General features: G+C 41.3%; 2 protein-coding genes across 5 annotated transcripts in view; one reads left to right on the top strand and one right to left on the bottom strand.

The window, feature by feature from the left end:
- The first annotated feature begins 603 nt into the window (after positions 1 to 603).
- Positions 604 to 3,778, top strand: bncr (bouncer). Its single transcript, XM_088996295.1, has 2 exons — positions 604 to 1,021; positions 3,072 to 3,778. The coding sequence occupies exons 1-2, from the start codon at positions 879 to 881 to the stop codon at positions 3,454 to 3,456; spliced, it is 528 nt and encodes a 175-aa protein (XP_088852421.1). The 5' UTR covers positions 604 to 878; the 3' UTR covers positions 3,457 to 3,778.
- Positions 3,779 to 5,658: 1,880 nt separating this feature from the next.
- The window catches only part of reln (reelin), a 91,323-nt gene continuing 80,244 nt past the window's right edge, over positions 5,659 to 16,737 (bottom strand). The window contains exons 61-64 of one of the 4 annotated variants that reach the window (XM_088996561.1): positions 15,347 to 15,572; positions 14,333 to 14,530; positions 13,900 to 13,998; positions 5,659 to 6,213 (exon numbers count right to left, since the gene is read on the bottom strand). In XM_088996561.1, coding sequence (XP_088852687.1) covers positions 6,117 to 6,213; positions 13,900 to 13,998; positions 14,333 to 14,530; positions 15,347 to 15,572 — 620 coding nt within the window. In that variant the 3' untranslated portion in view covers positions 5,659 to 6,116. Of the gene's footprint in view, positions 6,214 to 6,261; positions 10,005 to 13,899; positions 13,999 to 14,332; positions 14,531 to 15,346; positions 15,573 to 16,737 lie in introns of those variants that run through there. The other 3 variants (XM_088996562.1, XM_088996563.1, XM_088996564.1) reach the window with 3 other exon arrangements.

Genomic DNA, 16,737 nt, shown 5'->3' with positions numbered 1-16,737 from the left:
AGCCAACTTGAACTTTGACAGCAGGGATGCTTTGTTTTCTGTTGATGTTTTGTTTGGATTGTCGACATATGCAGTTTTATATACGTACCGAATCTTCTGCTGACCCAGCCCGCCTGTTAAATTTTAGAAATACATGTGGCCCCTGAGTCAAAAAGTTTGCTCACCCTTCCGCTAACCATTGGACCGCCGGGCCACCTGATTTACAAATAAACTTCCAAGTCAAAAATGGTGGTCCGCAAATAAGTCCCCAATGACCATTCCTTTGAGCGATAGGGGAACAAAGTGGGCTAACGTAGTTTAATAATGATACTAATAATAATTAAAATACTGATTTAAAAACTGCACCCAAGCTAGAAAAAAAATGTAATGAACTGTGTATATGTCAAAATTAAAACTCCGAGGTTTCTTTGTTCATTTCTCAGACTTAACTTTAACATGATAAAATGGGTTTTGCTCATCCTAGTTCTCAATTGATCCATTTATTTTATGGGGAAAACAAAATAACCGCATTATCTGTTCAATTTGAAGGACATGGCAATTTTCTAACAAATGAAATTTTCCTGACAAATGAAAAGTTACAATCTCACCTGTCATTGAGTTTGACACTTGTACTCTGATGCAATATCAATAAAACTTTAAGTAGTACTACTCAGGCGGCCAGGAAACCCCAAGCCTCTCACACAGCAGGTATACATCAGGTATACAGCAGGGAGCGTGTTTGAGTTAAGAACGTTAAATGCGTTTTCCAATGTTTGTTTAGAACCACTTGTTAGCAGTTGGAATAAAGACGTGTCTACAGTCAGTCGTGTGGGATTCTTCCTCTACTGCTACGGGATAGCATTTAACATATCCCACCAATTGTTTTTATGATTATTTAAATGTTTAAAAATTCAATGCAAGCAGGTGTGTGCGTGTTTGTGAAGGCGTGGCCTCTCGATGAAGATGCAGTGCAGCCAGGCCTGACAGGGACGAGCTCTGCAAGGCTTTGCTTTCCCAACACAAGTTCGTCTTCGAAGGCCATGTAAGTTTGGATTTATTATGTATGGCTGCATGTATGTGAAGGTGAAGTCACTGTGCACATTAAGAGATTGAAAGCAATGCTTCTTGGGTAGCATCAACACCTGTTTGTGCGACTGATTAACGGACTTCATTGCTTTTACTCACGAATGCTCAAATGGATTACTTGATGTGGTCTCATGGGATTCATTTTGAAGAAAATGTTAACCGTGGATCAAATAATTATAATTTATAGCATTTAAAATGTATTGGGTAAGGTTGAAAAAATAGTAATTGAGTTGTCTACCTCGCAGTTTTGAGCTTTAGGATTTAAAACCCGGTTCTGGATTTGTTATGCTGCTTTTGTATCTTCAAGCTCTGCTTGTGAGGGCGGGTGGCGATTATTTATGTGCTCTCGTGCATGCAAAATTAATTGTGTATGTGTCCGCGCGTGCGTGTGCGCAATAGGCCACTGCTAAGAACGACGGCAAGTTCATAATGACTACAGAAAATAAATGGCTCAATTGCCACTAAGCATTCTGATACTGCAAATCCCAGAATGCACCGTACTCACTCAGCAAAGCCACTTTTGCATAATTAATTTCAATACAGTACAAGACAATGCAGGAAGTATATCTTTCGTTAAATTTGTGCATGACGTTATTCGACGGATGTGTCAAAGTGACACGACGCACTTGAACTAGACAATCACGGAAAAAAAATAAACTCAGCCATACACTCGGCAATTTAGTTTACCACCTACCAACTCAGTACAATGTAAAACGCGACCCCTGGTGGTATTATTACGTCCCTACTTTTTTCAACGACAACTAACGAGGGAAAAAAAGTAAATCGGTCGTTGTAACACAGAGAGGAATCGCTGTACGAAATAAGGCAGTGTGGTGGGGCTTTTGTCAAGCACCCAATTAACTCAATGCACTCGTTCATTTCAGGGACAGCGACACGACACAGTGTTCACTTTCACAGGTGTCATATCATGCAGATTCTTACATTCACACGTGAAGAATGCATATACACGACGTATATGTATTGCACACAGCAATTTGGACTAATGTATTGCAGTTGAAGGTGTATGAAATAAACAAACAATGGTTTGTGTCTTAATTCTGATTTGATCTTGGTTGTACGCTTTCTACTATCTATGTCACTGCTTTATTTCCTGTATAGGACAGTTCATGTTAAGCACTTTGTTACAGCTTCAGCTGTTGTTAAAGTGTGAAATAAATCGATATGTATTCTATTGTATTTTACAAGGCATTCTTAAAAGGACAACCGACGTCTCCGGACAAGTTGTGTCCATAATTTGTAAAATGGCTTCAAATGACTTCTATTGAGCGTATTTTACAAAGATTCCACCGCATATAGCTATATTTTACGTTTTAAGACTTGCGCTGAATATTCCGGAATTCTTGTTTTTGAGTTGGTGACAAGTCCTTACATGACGTCACTGAAGGAATGCCCCTGACTGAAAAAAGGACACATTGTAGCAGTCCTTCCATCACGTCAATGCATTTGCTGTACTTGTTTGGTCTGAAAACTTTGTGTTGCACCAAAAAGAGGCTGAATAGGGCGACAAAGCTCCAGGTAAGGAATTAATCAGCCTGTGGAAACGGGCTGATTAATTCCTTACACTGAGCTTTGTCGCCATTTTCTGCCTCTTTTTTGATGCTACATTTCCCCCGCCCCCTATTGCCTCAAACAAACAAGAAAGCATATTCTCCGAATCTGAAGCCATTGTTTTGATTCTCCAGCAAGGCAAGACGTCTTGGGGTGACGCCACGAACAAGGGGGCGGGACCTTCTGAAACTGGCCACTTCCGGGTTCATTTTTTTGCAGATTTTGGACACTTTAAGTCATTTTTATTGGTGTTTTGCATTTCACAAAAAATATCATACTGGGTGTATTGGGTATTTTAGATGCTATAAAACGTTTTTCTGATGTCAGTTAGGAAACAAAAAAAGTGTTGTCGGTTGTCCTTTAAGTAGGAGATCATCATGTAACTAACTGTAGGGGGACAAAAACGATCAAGTTTTAAAAAACTGATTTTGTTGCAGGGCAAGCAAGCGGCAATTCCTGTACGTCACTGCGTTCTTTTTCATCCATTTGGTGCCCTCCATGCTGTGCGGCAACCTGCGCTGCCTCTACAGGCCCATCCTGGAGAAGGAGTACGAGTTTCAGCCCATTGTGACCGAGTGCCCCCGCGGTGAAGTGTGCTACAAAGCGGAGGGTCGCTACGGCAATTACAGCGCCCTGTCTTCAAGTGGCTGCATGCCGAAGAAGGTCTGCGGCATACAGCACCATATCTCTTACTTTGGAGTCATCTACACAATGAGCTACTCTTGCTGTGACCGGCCGTATTGCAACGCAAGTGTGGGCCTCTTTGCCAACACCTTGGTCATCACCGCAACACTTGTAACTGTTGCGAGAATGATCGGATGAATATCGAGCGTTCAGGGATTAAGAGGGACATTTTCAGCATGGATTTGTGTGGCGGACTATCCAAAGACATTGAATTGTACAATTTTAATTAAGGTGTTTTAAAAATATTCTAACAACATTAATTTTTTTTAAGGAGTATTTCGAAGAAATGAAAGCTTTTAATAAACCATGACTTGCCTCAATACCACGCACTCAAAAACATCCACATATTCTGTGTGAATGGGCCAAAAGTTGTTCTGCCAATTCAGGGAAGTCAATTGTAACAATGCTCCTTATAAAAATAACACTAAAAGGTAGGAGTTAACGTTTGACCGAGGAACTGCTAATAAGCTAATAAGCTAATAAGCTTAACTCATTCACTGCCAGACGTGCAAAAATGTGTCCATTCCAGTATCCATTCCATATTGAGTTTTAGGACTACATAAAGATTCAATACCGCGTTAGAAACCTTAGATTCTTTACTTTAATCTGAAAAAGAGCTAATTCCTAAATTATATGGGTCTGGAGTTATATGAACTTGAAATGAGGACAGCTGTCCAAAATACAAAGCATTACATGTATATTAGTTAACATTGCACTTTAAAAGCTGAAGCTGGAACAAAGCGCTAAAATGGGAAAAAAGGGAAATGCAGCCTCCTTGTGGAAAAGAAAACATTTCCAGAGGCCATGGCCTGGCCAGTATTTTATCTGCACCCAAGCATGAAAAAAACAAAACCAGAACAAACTTGGGAATGGCGCTCTACGTCATATTTTCAATTGGCGAATAAATTTGTGAATGACAGTGAATGAGTTCATGTTTTGTTTTTGTTAGTGGCAGTCTGGATTCCTTGTGGATCCATGCTGCCTTTCAGCCTTCAGCTTAGTTCTGTTACTAAGAAGCATCCGCCTCATGGTGTAGAAGTGATGGAGTTTACATGTTCTCCCTCTATGCCTGCGTGGGTTTTCTCCGGGTACTCTGGTTTCCTCCAACATTCCATAAAACCATGCAGGATAGTTTGATTTGGGCAATTGTCTTTAGGAGTAATTGTGAACTGTTGGTTGTTCATTTGTACCAAGTTCGGCAAGTTCAAGATGTACCTCACATGCTTGGAACTCTCGTGAGGAGAAAGCAGTTCAGATAATGGTGTGTTGTGTGATGGTGTGTGGGTCAAAACGAGCTCAGCATAGATCAGAAGCGCCTTAAGCATGACTGTACCTTCCAACAAATACAGCATTGTTCATCAGTAGAGATGTTTTTTTTTTGGCTTTGCCACTTCAACTAAAATATCACAATGATAAACAGTTTACCAGCTCTGCAAATCAAAGATGATCAAAATATTTGGCAGCAGGTCAATGGAGGTCAAGGCCAGGTGGTAGGATGAGGTTTGGGCAGTTTTTTTTTTATTTCCCTTTTATAAGGCTGCTGGGTCTCCCCATTGTGGATATACATGTATGTACAGGAGTTTACTCGACTGGGGGTACACTGAGGGCAGAGGGGCCATATTTCACAGACTTCATAAAACAACACGTAAACAGCCTCACCTCCAGGTACCGGGAATCAGTAGAGGGGAATGGAGCAAAAGGGGGAACAGCACAAGAGAAGAGGGGGAGAAGATGCAGAAGAACACTTGACTGGATTGCCTAATAACTTAACAACTTGAAAAATAACATACAATTCACGCACAGTGCATCTTAAATAGGTCACATGAAGAGCCATATACCATAAATATCTGTATTTTTTGAGGGAGCCAACACATATAAAATATTTTTTTTAATGAACACACACACACACACACACACACACACACACACACACACACACACACACACACACACACACACACACACACACACACACACACACACACACACACACACACACATAACCTTCAGCCCATCATCAAACCCCCAAAAATGTTTTTTTTTATTCACCCCATCTTTCATTCTGTCCTGTGGAATTACTATTCTGCCCGGAATAGCCCGATCTGGAAAATTGGAGAAAAGAGAAAGCAGAACCCAAAGCTCCCCCCACACCTACCACCCCTTAAAAGTATATGAATTAGTAGAAAACAAAAAAATAAGCAAATACCACAAACAGCACAAAATAACCCACAGACACAAAAGAACAGCAACAATATATATATATATATATATATATATATATATATATATATATATATATATATATATTTTTTGTTATTATTTTTTTTAATTTTATTTCTTCATGGTTCTTTATCATAGTGGTGGTCTTTCTCCTTGTGGCTTGGAGACATCCTTCATCTCAGTGGAATTGGAAGGCTCGTCTTCAAATTGGCTGGTCAGTTCAGTGATATATTATCTCTCAATTTCACAGTGTGGTTGGAAAAGGAGGATGTAAGGATAGGGAAGGGGAGCAGGGTGCGGGCGGGGGTTGTTTGGCAGGAGATGGAGCCAGGTGGGAAAAGGAACCACAGCAAAACCCTGACCGTCCATGGTAGAAAGTGAACAAAATGGCCACGACACTCCTGTCTTTGAGCTTCATCCAAAGGCAAAGCAATGCGACTGCGACATGGGACAGATTTTGGCTGGAGCATGGACTTGATTTGGTGTTGATGTCATCAGGAGACAAAGGGAATGAATGCAGACGGCTCAGTGTGTGATTGGCGGGTTAATTGGGTGGGGGGTATCCCATCTCCAGTGGATCAGGCTCGCCGCGGCAATGCCCGTCGCTTGCGGCTGTAGTAGTGACGCAAACCTCTTTGTCTGGCAAAGTTCATCATGTAGTTTTGTTTACGTGTGCTGGAGGGATACAAACAGTGAAAGAGGGAAGGATAAACATGTGTGATTAGTGAAAGAGCAAAGTCTCACACGCACACACACATGTTCATTTATGCGCACACACGTATTGGTGTACTCGTAATGCTGCCGCTCGACTCTGGTATCGTGCGTGTCTAAATGTAGTTAATTTTGTATTTTCCGGATTTTCTTCATTTTATTAGTCTCTTTCCGTGTCTGGGGAAAGTACAGTACTGTATTTTCCAGTGTACAAGGCGTACCCAAAAGCCTTGATTTTCTTCTAAAGATGACCCTGCGCTTTTTATGTCAAAAAATAAAATGTGAGTAAATTGTGAAACCAATTCATGGATAGCGTTCCTGTTACATCATAAACGATGACAATCGAGCTAGCTATCAAGCTACCTACCTACCTATCTATTTGCTATCTGTTAGTTATCTATTAGCGGTCTAGTTGGCTGACTAGCTATCTAGCTATTAGCGTTATAGCTGGCTGTCTAGCTATCTATTAGCTAGCTAGCTAGCTTCCCATTTATTTGAGTTACTTCTGGGTTAAGTGAACACTGGAGCATCTGGCTGCCGCTGCTCACCCACAGAAAAACGTATCCTGTGACTGTAAAGTGACCTCAACAGTTCTGAAAGGCGCTTACGAATGAAATGTATTATTATTATGATTAATATTGAGCCACAACAGGTCTGGCTACTACTGTCAGCAGCCACCGACTCCTTTTAGAAGTAGTATGCGGTCCATGCTGGGATATATAAAATGTAAATCCAGCCTTTACTGTAGCGCCTTATCATATGGTGTGCCTTATATTTGGAAAGATTTTGTATATTTACATATTATATTCAAAAAACTTTTATTCGTTGAAGGTGTGCCTTGTATGTGGAAAAAGTTTGAAAAGACGCCACTTATTGGGGGTGCGCCTTATACTCCGCTGTGCCTTATACACCGGAAAATACGGTCACTCAATTGTCAATCATGAGTGATTTCAACATTGACGACAAAGCTTAAAAAGCTTTGGATGTGACAATGTTCATCATATTGCTTATCCTGATTTGGGGGGGGGACGACGACTTACAGACAGCTATTTACTCAACACTATAAATATAGAATTAGGTAAATCAACCATGTGATCCACAATGGATATGATATCGCGGCAAGTGGAAGACAAACAAACAAGCAAATAAGAAATGACATCACATTTCCATTTGTTTTTAACCTGCCCCCCAACAACAACTTAACCTGTGACTGTAAAGTCTCCTTGAGAGTGTTGAAAGGCGCTTATCAATGAAATTATAACATAACATTAAAAAAATCAGAACATATGTGAGTTTTCAGACCGTAATTTTAAGCTCAGAATAAAACAACAAAAAAGGGTCAAAGCACAGAATGTGACACTAATACTTAATTCTTTATGTTCACATGACCTGGAAGTCTAGTCATGAATATCAAGAAGCACAACATTCTAAATGATCTCAAAATCAGTCCAGTGATGTGTTATTTTAATGTTCTATTTTTCATTAAGGCCTCCAATGAATCATGAAAACTTGTCTTTTTTATGTTTGTGAAATTAAAACATAAATGAGTCACTTTTTGATTTTGATTACCAATGGTAATCAATGAAAATGGAAAGAAGAAACGTGACCCAGAGTTTCACTGACTTCCAAGACAAGACATGGGACACACACCACACACACGTTCTGACTTGAGAATTTGAGGTCAGAGTCAAGAAAATTGACACAAAGTGCATGGTTTTGAGAAGACAAGATGGTGGCAGCTCGCTCTCGCTTAGCCTGTTCATGGCCTCTTCTGTCCAGCAGGGTGATGCCAGTGAGCCAGCTGTGCAGCCGGGACGGACTGTGGGGCTTTTTCTGCAAAGCGGGCGACTGAGGGAGGGTTGGGGGATTGATGGAGGGTTGAGTGCATGTGGGCTATGAATGGAAAAGAGCTGAAAGCCATGGAAAAGGCGGAGTTGCCTCCACGACAAAGACGCCAATGGGTCAATCTCATTTGTCTTATTTGCATGCCTTCGCGGTCCTCTCTGCATCCCCAGCGACGCGGAAAATGATTGACAGCAGTTGGTTCAGCTACTGGTCACTTAGGTGACTTTGGTTAAATTGAGTCCATTTTGCATCAGCGCCTTTCATTTACGTTCTGGGCATGGAGGGAGGAAATACTCCATCAGAGCTAAAAGTTAAGCAGAGCTGCATAACTTCTCAGCGAAGTTGTTGACACGATGCGTAAGAAACCTTAGACTCTCTTCTTTCATCAGAAAGAGATAGTTAATTCCTGAATTATATGGGTCTGGAGTTATATGAGCTTGAAATGAGGGCAGCTGTCCAAAATACAATACAATACATACATATTGATTTAGATAGCGCTTTAACAACAGCTGAAGCTGGAACAAAGCTCTAACATGGAAAAAAAAGACAATTGCTGCGCCCTTGTGGAAAAGAAAAAACTTTGCCAGAGGTCTGGCCAGCGCTTTATCGGCACCCAAGCGAGAAAAAAAACAAAACTCATACTAATTTGTACGTATGTGTGTCCGTCATTATTTTCGAGCCTGCACTTCTCATTCTGTCATCTCTTGTTATTTAAAACAAATGGGCGTGCAAACATGACACAATTCAATGGAATTTCAAAGATGGCTATAGATGAAGGGCCACAGAGTATTTCTTGAGACTTTTGGAAGGAATTTAAAGCCACGGAGGAGGAGGATGTTTTTATTTAGCAATACATCCTGTTTGTAGGTCTGTCAGTCAGCCTGTTTTTTTTTCTTTATCCGCAGTACTCAACTTTCCAACAGCCCGGGCAAGTTATTTTTTTTTCCGCATGAAAGCAAATAAGAAATGATGAGATATCAAACTCAGCTTGAAGTGCAACCATGGCTAGCTCCACCCTGACCCAAACTCGTCATTATTGCACTAGTTTCAGGACTTCCTAACACAAGACAGCACCATTCTGTCAAATTGATAAATTCGAAAAAAAGATGTTTGAACGAACCAATTTTAGGAGACAATTGACAGGTGACAGCACAGACTTTTGATCCCTGAAATGCTTGAGTTACAGAAGAACATCTGGGTGCATATTAAGAAAATGAGATCGACCCAATCCATTGAGCCATGCAGAGTGTAGAATTAAGCAGATGAAGCACTCCAATCAGCTGTTTGATATTCGAAGGAAAAGCTGAGTCTGATGGGTGAACGACAACGAAAAAACAAGGTTGCAGGGATTCAGAGACAAACGCTGAACCTGAAACCCAACATTTAAAGCCACTTGAAACACAAAGGCCAGCCAGCAAACTAGTCAGTACACCACTGACATTTGTGCTACTTTTGTCATATTCATATTGAAAAAAAATGCGAAGGTTATCCCTCATTGTCTGTCATAGAGTGAGTCCATTTTATTTGATTTTGTTTCACTGACTCATATTACGGAGCTTCCACCTGGACTGTGTGAGCAGCCGGTGATGCGTGGGACCCGAGAAAAAAAGCAAGGTCGTGGAGATGACTGCGGTGATGATGAGCGAGGTTTATAGTGTCAGGTGAAACCGGGGGTGAATGTTCATATGGTCTGTGTGAGGAGCACTCGGGCTGGCAAAAAAAGAGAGGACGAAGAAGTGGGATGAGGATGGGGGTTTATTTGGGGAAAAGGCGGTGAACTTACCTGACACTACAGCCATGCCACAGGGAGCAGAATACAGAAGAGAGCAAAGGTTAGAGCGCCAGGGGGGAGGGGCAGGCGAGGGGAACTGCTGTCTCGCAGAAAGGTGAGAGGGGGTGGGAGGCCAGGACTGGGTGAGGGAAGGGGTAAGGGCCCCCAGGATTCAGAAGAAGAGGAGAAGAGAAAGAATGACAAGAAATGGAATTAATGGCATCGATGAGGGTGGGAATTCGTTATTTAGCATAAATTAGAACCAGAGGACAAGGAAGATGAAGGTGGATCCGAGGCAGCACATGAAGCGGCAAGGTAGCAAAAGAAAAAAGAAATTGAATGTGGAGGAACAGAGAGAAAAAAAAAACACAAGTGTGAGGATCATGGCCACGCTTGTCAGCAGACACTGTTGTGAACGCCGTGCACAGAGAGCGGGAGAGGGAGAGGTCACGGCCACAGAGACTAGGGGGCAGCTCAGGTTAAGGCATTAAAAAGCAGGTTTCCACCAAGCACTACAGTACAGTTCAGTCAACTGGGGGACATCAGAGCTGCACGCACCAACCAATGAATGCTAAAGCTAAAAGGAATGCAAGCTGCATGGAACATGCTAACACTGTCCACAAAGAAGAAATGAATCCAATTTTGATCAATCAGTGATCAACCAGATCCATACTGGCACTGAAATGTGTTATGGACACATGGAAAGTCATTCAATTCCATGAAATAAAACAAGGAGCTACAGACGCTCCCCAACATACAAACGAGATACGTTCCGAACAGTCGTTCGTCAGGTGAATTTGTTGCTTCAGTGCTATATTTTGTGTGGAATGTATGTGTAAGGCTTATATACGTGTGTTAAAAGGACAACCGACGCCTCCGGACAAGTTGTGTCCATAATTTGTAAAATCACTTCAAATGACCTCTACTGAGCGTATTTTACAAAGATTCCACCGCATATTGCTATATTGTACGTTTTAAAACTCGCGCTGAATATTCAGGAAGTCTTGTTTTTGAGTTGATGATGAGTCCTTACGTCACGTCACTGAAGGAATGCCCCTGACCGAGAAAGGACATACCTTGCATCACCTCAATGCATTTTGCCGTACTTTGTTTGGTCTGAAAACTTCGTGTTGATCTGTGTTGATGGTGAAATAAGAAGGAAAACACATAAATAACGTGATGGTGAATCGTATGTTGCACCAAGACTACTATTTGATATTCGCTGACACAAATTCCCAGCAGACAAATTAGCCCATTTCCAACGGAGCTTGGGCGCCATCTTCTGCATTTTCTGGGTGCTACATTGCTGTCATTGACGGATGGAATTGATATGGGAGAACTCCTTTAATCGATTGCAAACATTTATGCTTTCCTCTTCAGAACTATTTGACTCATATTCATAACTGGATGAGTAACAAGAAAGCAACTTCTCCGAATCTGAAGCCATTGTTTTGATTCTTGAGCAAGGCAAGACGTCTTGGCGTTACGTCACGAACAAGGGGGCGGGACCATCTGAAACTGAAACTTTCTCAGATCATTTTGAAGTAGTTTTGGGAGACTTTAAGTCATTTTTATTCATGTTTTGCATTTGACTAAAAATATCAGCCTGTGTGTTTTGGGTATTTTAGATGCTATAAAACGTTTTTCTGATGTCAGTTAGGAAACAAAACAATGATGTCGGTCGTCCTTTAAGGTTTATATAAGTATGTTTAATGCTTGTATAAGTAACGTGGTTTGTACTGAAAAATAAACATTTAATATAATATACGCTCTATAAAGATACAGTACGTATGAACTCAATACAAAAATTTTAACAAAAGCAGCATTGTGTAGTATTACGTCATGGCGCCCCCTCCGCAACCTCTACAGCAGCTTCTAACCCTGTTTGAGTCCCTTTCCGTCCTACTATTTTTTTTACATATTTGTCCAATTGTGTTTTTGTATTTTTGTCCCCGAAACCTACGGGGAGGAGATGGTTATCTTCATTTGTGTTCATCTGCGTTATTTTTTACTTTTTTTGTGACTCCTGTGAACGGAGAAACCACTCGCACACACACGCGATCCCATTGTTTACAGTTGAGACCAGCTGCTAGCATGGCGAGCCGCCAAACCAGACATCCTCGACGAGCTGCAGAGGAGAAAACAGCGCTATCGGGCTGGAAAGGACCGCCGCAGAAGATGGAGAGGATACCGACATGTCCTCCCGTCCTTCATTATGGGGAATGTGAGATCACTCCCAAACAAGACACGAATGTTCCTAAGTCAGGGAGCATCTGTATTGTTAAACCTTCTCCTACGAGACAGCAAAAGGAATTCCACCATGATGTCCCTGATCCACTGGTGGAAAGACGCTTTGATCCTCTCCTCTTTCATCTAGAACTGCTTCATGTCATCACAAAGAGGGTACAGCAAGTCCTGAAGAATGAATGTCTCTGTGTCTTTGTTCTGTCCTATTGTCTCTATGCTGTCATATTTGTTATTTAGTTTTTTTTTTGTTATTTTGACTTCAAGATGGCGCCGCGAGAGTGGCTGCCTTTCCAGCAGCTCATGTATTTTGTTTTTCTACTTTCATTCCTTTCATCACTTTGCTGCTGTGAAATGTAAATTTCTCCACTGTGAGACTAATAAAGGCATATCCAATCCAAAACTGTATCCACCATGCAGGGATTTCACTCTTATTATGTACATTTGTGAGTAACCTGAGAGTCTTCATACTTAAAATGACATTTTAGTTTGGTGTTTTGCCCTAAAGGTGTTTTCCAAACATCCACCATGGCTCATTCTAATTTGGGAAACACAATCATTGGGCTGTTTTTGCTCAACTGAACTGCACCGTAGTGTTTAAAGGACAACCGACGTCTCCGGACAAGTTGTGTCCATAATTTGTACAATGGCTTCAAATGACTTCTACTGAGCGTATTTTACAAAGATTCCACCGCATATAGTTATATTTAACGTTTTAAGACTCACGCTGAATATTCCGGAAGTCTTGTTTTTGAGTTGGTGACGAGTCCGTATGTTACGTCACTGAAGGAACGCCCCTGACCGAAAAAAAGGACACATTGTAGCAGTCCTTCCATCATGTCAATGCATTTTGCTGTACTTGTTTGGTCTGAAAACGTCGTGTTGCATCAAAAAGAGGCAGAAGACGGCGACAAAGCTCCATGTAAGGAATTTATCAGCCTATGGAAACAGGCTGATTAATTCCTCACACGGAGCTTGGTCGCCATTTTCTGGCTCTTTTTTGGTGATACATTTCCCCCAATGTTGCCTCAAAATGGCACAGAATAATTTTTTTAATCGATTGCAAACATGTATGCTTTCCTCTTCAGAACTATTTCAATCATATTCATAACTGGATGTGTAACAAGAAAGCATATACTCCAAATCTGAAGCCATTGTTTTGATTCTCGAGCAATGCAAGACGTCTTGTCTTGGCGTGACGTCACGAACTGGGGGCCACACTTTCTGAAAATGCCCAATTCGCAGCTCAATTTTTTTGTAGATTTTGGACACTTTAAGTCATTTTTATTGGTGTTTTGCATTTGACTAAACATATCATATTGCATGTTTTGGGTATTTTAGATGCTATAAAACGTTTTTCTGATGTCAGTTTGGAAACAAAAAAGTGATGTCGGTTGTCCTTTAATGGAAACAGGGCAAAAGTGTGTACGCGATTGTTAGCAGTTTTAATGCATCGGGTTTAGTTTTCAGTGGCCATATTGGCACGGAGCAAGATAGCGAGCAACATGCAGGAATCCATTCACAAACAGAATCTTCTAAAGCAAAGCACACTGCAGTAACGTTCCTGCTTGCCTGACAGCAGAAGCAGTGTTGAACTTCACTGTTGGTGTACGCATGTGTGGAGATGCGCTTACGATCTGTGTGCATGTTTCCTGTGTACGTTTAGATTAAAAGGGGAGTGTGGGGGGGGGGGGGGGGGTCATCTACAGGTGATGCGGGATCAGACAAGGGAAAATTTGGGCTCTGGTGGGATTGTTGGCCAATGTGTAGCCGGGAGTTTGGGTACTCACAGAACTACTTCCACATGGTCCAGCGCCCACTGGTCATGTCCTGCGCCGCCGTGGCGTGGCTGCCACCATCGCAGCATCACCCCATTAACTCTTGCTTCCCTGGAGAACACAGGCGGACACTGTATTCAGATTCATACTACTTATTATGTGTGTATTGTAATGGACAGCTGGAATATTTGTTTATTATTTGTTAAATTATTGTCATTAGACCTCCAGAAACATACAATACAATACATATTGAATTATATAGCACCTTAACAATTACTGAAGGTGTAACAAAGTGCTGAACATGGACAGCTATCATATACAGGCAATAAAAAAGCAGTCACAAAGACAGTAGAAAACACCAGGAAGTAAAACCAAGATCATACAATCGCTACCACAATAAAATGGCATTGGAAAATATAGTAATGCTTCAGTGAGAGTCACTTACAGTGGTATGTTGTAGGAAACTCTCTGGGCCTTTATGAAGTCTTTGGGTTGGTGCTGGGCGATGACGTGCCAGCTGACTCCATTGGTGACGCTGTACTGTAGCAGTACTGCTCTATCGACCGTGTCAGCCCGGTCCAGAGCAATGTTACAACTGTCTGTCTGTGTGACGCTACCAATCTGCAGCACAAACATGATCTTACTGCAGGGAGAGACAGAAATGAGGGCAAAGGTTAGCAGGAAATGTTTATTAGATTTTATTACGATTTGTTTTTGTCCCATTCATGATTTAAGATTTCACTTGTGTATTTATCACATGTGAAGCTATGGATTGGATCACCAATATCTCACAAGGACAACAAACAAATACATTGATTCACTATATGACGTATGTGGGAGGTGTGAAAGCTAAAAACCACTAACATATATTTTTCCAATTTAAAACCTGGACAACCTGCTCAGACGAAATATTTAACTCATTCACTGCCATTCACAAATGTATTCGGGAATTAAAAATATGATGTAGAGTGTCATTCCCAAATTAGTTTGGCTTATGTTATATCTTGCTAGGGTGCCGATAAAGCGCTGGCCAGACCCCTGGCCATGTTTTTTTCCCTTCCACAAGGGGGAAGCCTTTCCCTTTTTTCCATGTTAGCGCTTTGTTCCAGCTTCATCTGTTATTAAAGCGCTATATAAACTAATATATGTATGTATTGCATTGTATTTTGAACAGCCGCCCTCATTTCAAGCTCATATAACTCCAGACCCATATACCGTAATTTAGGAATTAACTTGTTTTTTTTCTGATGAAAGAAGAGAGACGAAGGTTTCTAACGCTGCATCGATTGTTTATGTCGTCCTAAATCTCAATACTCAGTGAGTGCTTGAATTCAAGTGACAAAATCCTGGCACTGGAGTGCACACATTTTTGCAAATGTCTGGCAGTCAATGAGTTAAGTGTGATGAATAGGCAAAAAAACAAAAACAAACAAAACTATTATTTGTGTTTTGGCTGTACCTGTACCTGGCTCGAGCGAGGTCCAGCGGTTTAGTAACAGCCTGCCTCATCTTACAGCCATTAAAATATAGCGAGTCTCCATGTGCATGCGGTGACAGCTGTCCACACCCACTGCCCACTCCTCCACCCTGAATCAGCTGCCAGCTCTCCAGGGACACGCTGCCCGACTCAAAGTTGTCCTTAATGGAGCTTGGCAAATCTCTGCTAGTGAGGGAGCAGTCATCGCCTGTTCAGGTGGAAGGAGAAGCAACAATGTGGGGATAATGATGGAAATTGCTTAGTTTGTTGTGATCATATTGCAAAATAATGTCAAAAGGTGCATCGTCTCTAGTCACAAATGTCTGTTTAAAGTCATAAAGAAGTATATTTACTGGTTTCCACTGTTTGCATACCTGGCAACTACTCTGGTTTTGCTGTAAAACTATGGTTTTCATTGTCCCATTCCGGGTGCCGGATTAATAATGAAAATTACGGTTTCCAATAAAAACAATAAATCCAAAATCGTCAAAATAGTAAGTACTCTACTCAAACGTTAATTCAAAACACAAAAACAGGCGATCGGCGCAGTGCTAGCTGTTAGCATCCTTTGGATGAATTGCGCATGCGCGTGGTACGGGTCTTTCCTGGTGACAGCTCATTCCTGGAATCGAGACTCAAGAGTTAGCGTCATTCTTATCATTGTCATGTAATGGCATCTGCCAGAGAGAAATCAACAAAAGGTGTGAAAAGTAAAAGAAGATTACAGTCATTTTGTGAAGAATACTCCCGAGCATTTCCAGGAGTTAGACTTCGCTCAAGAAAAGGTGAAAATGACGCAAGTTTGAGTTTCATACCTGTCAATCTTGGCTAATAGCTGCTCGTATAAATGATTACAATTCCCGTATAAACGTTGCAGTATGCCATACAATATTTGAAATGATTAAAAAAAATGTGAACAAGCGGAAATGCAGACAACTTGCGCATACGCAGTAAGTGTCCGAAATAGCGTCTGCCCGGGGCGTGCAACTTTTCCGTCGGGCGAATAACTTACAAAACGTCTCTGCCCGAGTGGCCGACAACTTCTTCAAGAAAAAAAAAAAAAACAAACAACAACGAAAGATTTTTTTTCAAATAAAACGTTTGCTTTATTTAATAAAGCAAACGTTTGAACGAAGATTTCGAAATCAGAAGAAATTATTCCGATTTCGAAATCTTCATTTGGTTTGGAAATGTCTGAATTTCGTTTTGTTTGGCAATTTGCATACTCTGCACAGCAGCCAATCAGTAGCCTGCTTCGTGATTTTGGACTTTACCGAGCGTTATAAGGTCGTGCATTTGCATATCATTTTCCAAAGTAGATGCACAGAACCTCAGCCCCAGAAGAAAGATTCAAAAGAAGCTAACAACATTTA

Source organism: Hippocampus bargibanti, linkage group LG05, assembly GCF_051943395.1.
Source record: "Hippocampus bargibanti isolate YZ-2025 linkage group LG05, ASM5194339v1, whole genome shotgun sequence".
Lineage (NCBI taxonomy): Eukaryota > Metazoa > Chordata > Actinopteri > Syngnathiformes > Syngnathidae > Hippocampus > Hippocampus bargibanti.
This window is presented reverse-complemented; position numbering and strand designations above follow the sequence as displayed.

What these genes read in the sequence shown, in the direction of transcription:
- bncr (XM_088996295.1), top strand. Translation starts at nt 879, where the DNA reads ATGTTTAAAAATTCAATGCAAGCAGGTGTGTGCGTGTTTGTGAAGGCG. An exon ending in AGTTCGTCTTCGAAGGCCAT is followed by an intron (nt 1,022 to 3,071) that starts GTAAGTTTGGAT and finishes ATTTTGTTGCAG; the next exon opens with GGCAAGCAAGCGGCAATTCC.